Here is an 8,421-nt window from a genome sequence, read left to right as displayed (position 1 = left end):
GAAACAGGAAAAGGCTGAATTTCCGTTCACATTAGCTGTTATCAGTTTTATCAGAACGTCAGTGGAGGCCAAACGAAACAACCCGCATTGTTGCGTAACAATGCATTGCAACCCTTTCTTTTCATGCGAGTTTGTTTGCACCGCTTCCACTAGAGTGCGCACCGATAAGCAGCGTCAAAACCACCTGAGAGATCAGAACGAGGCCGGAAGTTACACACGTGATCCTTTAGAAATAAAAGCGAAGAAATCTCGTGTCCAGGGTGTAGATTTTGTAGCCAACTAGACGGTTGATGTACTTTATTGTGAAAATCTCTGGCAGGAAGTGCTCTCGTGTCGCGTGTTTTCTGGCTTTGCGGTGGTAAAACGAGCCGAAGAAGCCAGGCAGGACTTTATGGGATGGGAACAGACGAGTGTGCCCCAGTGTTAGCAGCTCCTAACAGTTTATTGTGGCGGAGCAGACACGCTCAGAGACATCTGCGGAGCTCATGAAGACCAGCAGACAGGCGGGCCGCGGGACTGTGGAGCTCTGCGGGGGTCTGGAAAATGGGAGCGGTGAAGTGAGAAGCTGCTGAACAGCGGACTGTCTACGTGACAAAGTAAGTTGCTAGAAACACAAGCTAATGAGAAAAGTTTCTAACTCAGGCGCATTTTTCTCACTAGTCGGCTTCTCTTGAACTGTCCGGGAAATCTTCGTCTATCAGACGTGAGGACGCTGATGGTGCTCCGGTCAGATCAGATTTCACGTTTGCCTCAGTGTTTAAGAAACCGCCCCCGGTGTTAACTGACCGGGCGCTGGCGGTGTGCCGTGGTGCCGCAAATTATCCAGACAGAGGAAAAAGAAAACTTTACGGTGCGTGTGAAGTGTGCGTGTGTGACGGTGATGCGCGCAGAGGTTACATGTGGAGTCGTGCTGACAGCTAGAAGGGGCGGGGTTGACAATAAAAAGAGATCATAGCTGCACATAGAGATGAGCATGTGATGATTATTTGTGTTCTTCTAGCCGCAGAATCCGTCAGCTCGCAGCAGTGTTTGCCACGTACAGCAGAGAGAAATCTGATCTGCAGAGGTGCCCTGTGCTGTGTGTGTGTGTGTCTCCTGCTCAGTGCTCGGGCCATGGCGTGGTGCTTCACTTTTTGTGGTGAGGCAGAGAGAACTGTGACAAATGTGTCAGTTAGTCAGACTTTTATTTATAACATGGGAAAGGAAATGGACTTCAAAACTGACAATAAAGAACAGACACAAGAACTCTGTGTTTAAGGGCTGCTGGATTTCTAACAGCTGTAAGAAGTAAAAGTTTGCTGTATTATGACATTTCATTGTGGATTATTTCAACTACTGGATTGTGTTTTCATGTAGATTATATTAAGCATTAAGCTAGTTACAATTGACAATCCATAAACATCAGATATTTATATTAAAACACATATCTAAGCTGCCTCCCCTGACTTTGCCTTCCCTGATGTAAAATAAATAGAAGTCCTAAATACTTTAAATGTCCCTACTGTATTCCCCTAATGCTGGTAAGATACATAAACTGAAGAATTAGCATGTTATGGTGCATGTGAGGTAAAACATTTCCAGTGTGTTTGTTGTTCTTTTATAAATATTAGTTTTGTGCAAAATGGAGAATATTGAATCCACAGAACCTGGTGGCTATTTGACTTAGTTAGTTTGTTTGCCGTTGCTAGGCAATCAAACCATTGTTCTTCACCCTCTTTCTTCTTCTTTTTTATTCTTCCGTATGTTTTTTGGCACAGCATATCTTCAGCATACATTGAACGATTCCAGCCATCTTATGGTATTGTTCCAGCCTCAGATTCGTCTCTCTCATGTACTTTCTGAACTTTAAACATGTTTTTATGTCTGTTACACTGTGTTCTTGTGTGTTTGTGTGTGTGGTTCTTTTTCTAGTTATGATTATTATTACTTCAAGGAATGTGTTTAGGTTAAACTAATAACTGTTCTACACCACTCCCTCCAATCTTCTAAGCAAAGAGACTGAGAATCCATTCCTGTGTCTTCCTCATTGTGGCATTAAGCTGCGTTCTGGCCGACACACCAATAAGTGACAAGTTTGTAACTTGAGCAGAACCTCCAATTACAGCATCACTGCCAGAGCAGTATGGCTCTGCAACTGACTACAAGCAGGTTTGGTGGAGCTGGTTTGTCATTGGGTCATCAAGCTGCCTCAGGTTGCTGCAACAACAGAACCACTGAACTATAAGGACAGACAACTGGACTGATTTCTTTATTAACTACATAAGTAGTACAGAGACTGAGCAGCACTGTTACTCATTACACTCCAGACTACTTTAATACTACTTGAGTATGATGCTTAAAGAAGACTTCTACTACTACTTAATTTTATGGTAGAGTATCTGTGCTTTTACTCAAGTATGGGTCTTTGGTACTTTTTCTCTGCTTAAAAGGATTAGAACGCCATCCGTCTTCTAATTACACAGTTTTCAGGCGTCAAGTTGAAGATTAAAATGTGACAGAGCGGTCTCAGTGACACAAAGAATACATCAGAGCACTGGAGGATACTGAGCAGATGCATGGCTAGATGAGGTGTGACGTAAATGCAAATAGATGTGTGAAAAGAAAAAGCTAAGTAGATATTGGGTTATATGCACTGACTGCGCCTCCTCTCTGCATTTAGATAAGCACATTTGTGTTGTGCTTGTGGGCAATACAAGTGATGCATGTGACACATTTTATCATGCATCTGATAACACGCTTTCCAAATTGGATTATTACAATTATAAAGTTACACAAAACTTTGCATACAGTTGCAAGATTGGTTGCTACTGTAGGTGGGTAAATAAGTATACCACTAATGGCTGATAATCCTCAGTGCTTGTGCATGTGTAGTGCACTACTTTCCCAGGATATAAAAGTCTTCAAAAGACCTGAAAGTGAGAAGGTGTTGGGGCGGGATTTCACAGGCCTTTGCCAATTGCCCACTCAGGGCAACTAGCTGTTGAGTAATTGCAGTAGTTAGAATGCATCTGATTTGAAGGCAGCTCCTGCAGCAGTTTGCTGTTAGCTGAGATTTATTGGTGAGAAGTTGAAGCTAACACCTGGTGCTGAGAGAGGACAGCACTCACCAAAGCAGCAGATGGAGTGAAGGAAGCAGTAGGAGGGGATGGAGGGATGTATGAATGTGGCTGAAACAGGGGTGAGGAGCTGCTGTTGTCTGTGAGAGAAAAAACATGTGACCGCTTGGTTTTACTGACAGTTTGCCGTGTTTATGGTGCATATGGCTTCTATGTGGTTTTGTAACAAGGCAGCAGACTCGGAGGCCTGCAGTCTGTTATTGCAGGATGGACTGTTGTTAATGGCAGCCAAGAATGTAATGTATATTAAAAAATACTTAAGGGTTTAGACTTGATGTTCATTTTAAACCCGGACACCTCATTCATAATTCATTCATCATGTTTCTCCCCTGTTCTTGTTGGGATTCATTTCATGGTTGGACTATGTACTGTAGTTTGTGAAGAACTCAGTTGGAAAAAAATCCTGTTAAATGTTGTTCAGTGAGTGAAAGATCTGTGTACTCAGCCTAATTTGGAGTCTTAAAACTCGCCCATTCCTGTCGGCTCAATGCCTGCAGCTGGAGGACTCAGGTCTGTACTTACAACACACAATCAGACACACTCAGTCCCTTTCAGATAGCAACCTGAACTTTGACTTTAATGTTCTTATGTTAGTATGGACACACATTATCCACTTCACAAAGGAGGCAGTAGTGTCAGCAGGGGTCAAAAAACAAAAACTCTGCACAGAGGCTTTGACTAAACAGACTTTGACCCATAGTAATCAGTCTGCAATGTTAACCCACGAGTACTCTGTGCACTCTGTGCTCTTATTCTGTTGCATAATTTTAAAGGTTTAACTTTTCAAATTGCACTCTAGTTTTTGTACTTATAATTTACATTTCTATTTTCTGTAAATAATGTGTGTACTGTTTATTTTACCATCAGAGGTATGTGTTTAGTATGCTGAGTGCCTGTATATTGCTGCCGCAATAGCGAAATTTCCCAGCTTGGGATGAATAAAGTACTTAAACATTCTTAACCCTTTAGTCTATTAATGGGATTTTCTGCATACCTGAAAAAGTCCAAACATGAGGATTGGTATTTCACAGCTTCTTGAAGAGAACATACCAGGCATTTCTTGTAACACCTTTCCTTTTATATTAATTTGGTGCATGGTTTTTGCCAAAGTGCTCATAGTAATCAGTAAAATTGTATTGGCATGGAACAGTGGCAGCCTGATCAATAGTTGCAGTTTGATGTCTGAATGAAGGATCTTTCTTTTCTCACACGGTTATCTGGCTGTAAATCTGTGGATAGTATCTTCAGCACGCGCTCTGCTGTGTCATGCCTAAGCAACTTGACCATGACTGTTTATTTCTACGTATTGCACAACACTTAACCTCTAACCACTTTTCATACTTATTCGAGTGTGTGTGTACACGTAGCTTAAGTTGACTTGGATGGGTGAGCACTATTCAGCTGCACACAGGGACTGAGCGAGAGCAGAAAAAGGTATGACCGGCTCTTCTCTGGTTGAAATCAAACTTGTTGATATTAGAATGTTTTGCTTTTAATATATTTATATTAAGTGTGTTTCGCCAATTTATTTTAGAATGCGAAGGCTTTGTTTGCTTTATATACGTTGGATCTGACACTTCCTTTGTGTGTTGTTATCTCAAGTTCAGTTGCTGTTTTATTATTAAATCAACAAGGCAGCATCCTTTTTAAAAATGAGAAATTGTTTTTGTGAATTTTTTTGTGTTACTGCATCGAGGCTCAGAGGATGTGTTCATGATGTGCATTTTCCAAATGGGCACTCAGATTTTAATTTTTACAATCATGCATGCTCATTTTAGAGAGTTGAATAAGAAAGTGCAAATGAACTCATTGATCAAAGAAATTAGGTCACACCCGTTGGGAAGCCAAGAGCGAGGGAAATTGGGGCTACTTGAGTTGCACAAATAAAAACTTGAAGTCTTTTCACAAAGCTTAACAAAAGCCTTGAAGATGTTTTTTTTTATGTAGGTATGGCTCCAGTTTCTAAAATCACTAAACAGGTGTTCTGTGCAGTGGCATGGACAAAGTGTTCTAATCTGATCTGCCGATCAAGGCAGTGATTGTTCTCGTGTCTTTAGTGATGTGGTTAAAAAGGTCTTAATTGTAAATAATGAATTTGTTCCCTCTCCAGAGCATAATGGCACTCCTCCTGTGGCTCGGCCTGTCGCTGCTGGCAGCTGTCCAGGCCAGTGCTGTGAAAAACTGCCATCCTGGCTGCCACTGTGAGGTGGAAAGCTTTGGCCTGTTCGACAGCTTCAGCCTGACCAGAGTTGACTGTCGAGAGCTGAGTCCCAGCACATCCATGCCTGTCCCCATCCCACTGGACACTGCCCACCTGGACCTGTCCTCCAACACCATGGGCCCACTCAGCGACACCATGCTAGCTGGACCAGGCTACACAACTCTTGTTAGCTTAGACCTTAGTAACAACCATATAACAAAGGTAAAGTGCAGTAATAGAAGCATTTTTATTAGACATGTTTTCTTAGTTTGTTGTTTTTACTTGTTCTCATCTGTGTCATCATCAGGTAAGCCCCAATGCATTGTCCAAGCTGCGTTACCTAGAGACTCTGGACCTGAGCCACAACAGCCTGCAGAGCCTGCCTTTGAACTGTTTCTCTGGGCTGCCTCTGGCTGAAGTCGATCTCAGCCACAATAGCTTCCAGGAGTTCGACATGGACGTGTTTGCTGCTAAAGTTAATGGTGAACCTGTCAGCGTGGATCTGTCTTATAACAAACTAGTGTCAGTCTTCACCACTTTACATGGAAGAGTTTTACTTGTTCAGAGCTTAAACCTGTCAGCAAACCAGCTCCAGAGTGTTCCGAGCTTGGCAGGGCTTCCTCTGAGGTACCTCAATCTGGACTTTAACCCAATCACACACATCAAAGAGGGAGCTTTTCCTCAGCTGAAAGATGTGGTTTATTTATCCATCAGTGGCCTACATGAACTTCAGCAGATTGAGCCGAACAGCTTCAAGGGTCTTCAGAGCCTCCAAGTTCTGGATCTTTCCAACAACCCTAAGCTCAAGAGTCTAAGCCCTGCAGTGTTCAGTGGATTAGACTCACTGCAAGAGCTGAATTTGTCTGGTTCTGGTGTGGCATCATTGCCAACGAACATACTCACAGACCTGCCCAGCATTAAAAGTATCACACTGGGACAGAACACCCACTGCTGGAGGACACAGAAACAGGGACAGTTCCATCGGCAGATGGGGCAGGTCCAACATAACGAGGTTCTGAACTGTAATGTGGAGGGTGTTGTGCTGTGAGACAGAGTCTTTGGATATGGACCACTCCTTATAATCCTGATGCCAGAGCTGTGCCTTATCTACTTTGATATGCAAAACACTTTCTGTTGTGTTGCTTTCACTCAGTTACATTTGTCTTAAGGATTTAATGTAGCCTTCATGAATTCTTAAACCAATATCCTATGTGCCGTATGTTTTAATAGAAATGTAGACAGGATTTTGCATAGTACAGATTACTGATATCTAATTACACAGTCTAAACTGGTGGAAAATCTTCATAAATAAACTTAAAGTTATTTGTTTCATAAAGATACAAATTTTCATACTTTAAAACGGGGCCATATTAAGAGTTATTTGCACTCATTCCGCTTGTAGTATTTATTTAATAATGCACTCAAACATGGACAAAATGTAGTCCCGTGTAAAACAAGAGCTTAGCTCATAGTATTAGGGATAATTTGTCTGTTGACCACTAAGAGTTTGAATGTTAAGCTTAATGAAAACAGAAACAGGTAGAGAAATAAATGGTTTTGGAAGCAGAGGAAAACAGCAAACGTCTTGGCAGTGCCTGAGTCCAGTTTAACTGGTGGCCAACCACATTCTTAGTTATGCACACCTTAAAGCCTTAATGCAGTTGAAAAGAAATGTTTGTGTACAAATCCATTATTTTCAGAGCCAGCTTCAGGTAACCATTTGAGGAACTGCAAGTTTATGGCTGCTATTTCTGTTACTAGAGCTAATGCTTAACTCAGGCAACCAGCTGCTGGGTCATATAACTTATTCAAGGACCAGAATTCTTTTACTGAACATGGAGTCTTATACTTAACAAGGGTAACATTCATTCTTTTCCCACAAAATTAGTATGTAATTACTCAAAGTTCTATGAGCCCCGGACTAACATATTGTTTTGTTTTCATGGCAACACTAAATGGTTGGTTTAAAGCAGGGGTGCCCACACTGGCACCATATCGTGAATTCATTGGGAAAAATTTTCGGACACTACGACGTTGTCATTTTCTGTCGCCGTTAATTACGCCATTGTTGTCATAAATAAAACCTGCAGAGCTCTGCCGGCTAAACAAACTACACTGTTAGCAATTATAATATTAAACAAGCCAGCGCACAGATCATGATTGAGGGATCTTGTAAAAATACAGCGTGCAGCGCGACACCTTCGCTCTTCATCTGCATCCAGAGTCTGAACTTCCATCAGTCCGGCAGTACGGTCCTTTTTTTCTCGGCTACATAAACAAACACATAATGATGCAAGCCATCAGGAGAGAGTGGGACATCTGTGTTGTAAAAGATCTTTGGAGCACCGGATGATGGATGATAGACTAACAATAAAACATTGTCTGAATTGTACATGATCAGCCCGCACCCGTGCTGGGCACCCCTGGTGTAAAGTTGTTTGCAAATGAGTTCTGGTGAGCCTTGGCCATGGCGCTCATTGATCTGTGTTTTTGAGTGACAAACCATGCTGACCACGAGTCTACTCTGACCTGTCAGGTCATTGTCCGCATGACGACAGCGGTATGTGTTGGTGCATTGCGCTGTCGTGTGTAACCTTACCTTGGCATTCCTGTGGTATTTAGAGGACGTTCAGCCTCAAGACTGCACATTCGGAGGTTGTGACTTTTTTGGCTTGGTGCCCAAATAAGTGTTTTTAAAAGGAAATCCATATTTTGCAAATCAAATGAGCTCAGTCTCAATGTAAAAGTTTATATTTTTATGTGTGTAACTTTAATGTACATAGCTTAAAAATGAAACATATGGGTAATAAATTGACTATGCTCACACACCGACTGCTCTTAGTCTGCTCTATGACACGACATGGAACTGGCAACAAGTGTTAGGTGTCTGTGAAGGGAAATAAACAAAGCTAAAACTACAGAGAGGAACATGTGTCAGTGTCAATCCTCTCTTTAACAATTTGCTAAAAATCTAGCTTCTCAAAGCAGCGTGTGTTTTGTTTCCCCCTGGACTGACTTATGACAGGGTGTGTCCCTGCAGGACACGAGGAACGCTACTCTTCACTTTTTACCACTTGTATTTTTTGGTTTTATTTGTCTGGATAC

General features: G+C 42.0%; 1 protein-coding gene across 2 annotated transcripts; it reads left to right on the top strand.

The window, feature by feature from the left end:
- Nucleotides 1-340: 340 nt before the first annotated feature.
- On the top strand, nucleotides 341-8,144 carry tsku (tsukushi small leucine rich proteoglycan homolog (Xenopus laevis)). Of its 2 annotated transcripts, none has more exons than XM_028419519.1 (3): nucleotides 341-596; nucleotides 5,227-5,538; nucleotides 5,624-8,144. In XM_028419519.1, exons 2-3 carry the CDS (start codon nucleotides 5,233-5,235, stop codon nucleotides 6,362-6,364), a joined length of 1,047 nt encoding a protein of 348 aa, XP_028275320.1. In that variant the 5' UTR covers nucleotides 341-596; nucleotides 5,227-5,232; the 3' UTR covers nucleotides 6,365-8,144. The 2 variants fall into 2 exon arrangements, with proteins under 2 accessions (XP_028275320.1, XP_028275319.1); XM_028419518.1 differs by lacking the exon at nucleotides 341-596 and adding an exon at nucleotides 4,419-4,550.
- Nucleotides 8,145-8,421: the final 277 nt, after the last annotated feature.

The sequence above is a fragment of the Parambassis ranga genome, chromosome 13 (assembly GCF_900634625.1).
Source record: "Parambassis ranga chromosome 13, fParRan2.1, whole genome shotgun sequence".
Classification (NCBI taxonomy): Eukaryota; Metazoa; Chordata; class Actinopteri; family Ambassidae; genus Parambassis; species Parambassis ranga.
The sequence above is the reverse complement of the archived record's forward strand: the minus strand, read 5'-3'. Positions and strand labels throughout refer to the sequence as shown.

Coding starts and splice junctions, on each gene's coding strand:
- tsku (XM_028419519.1), top strand. CDS start 5,233: ATGGCACTCCTCCTGTGGCTCGGCCTGTCGCTGCTGGCAGCTGTCCAG. Junction 5,539..5,623: donor GTAACAACCATATAACAAAG/GTAAAGTGCAGT, acceptor TGTCATCATCAG/GTAAGCCCCAATGCATTGTC.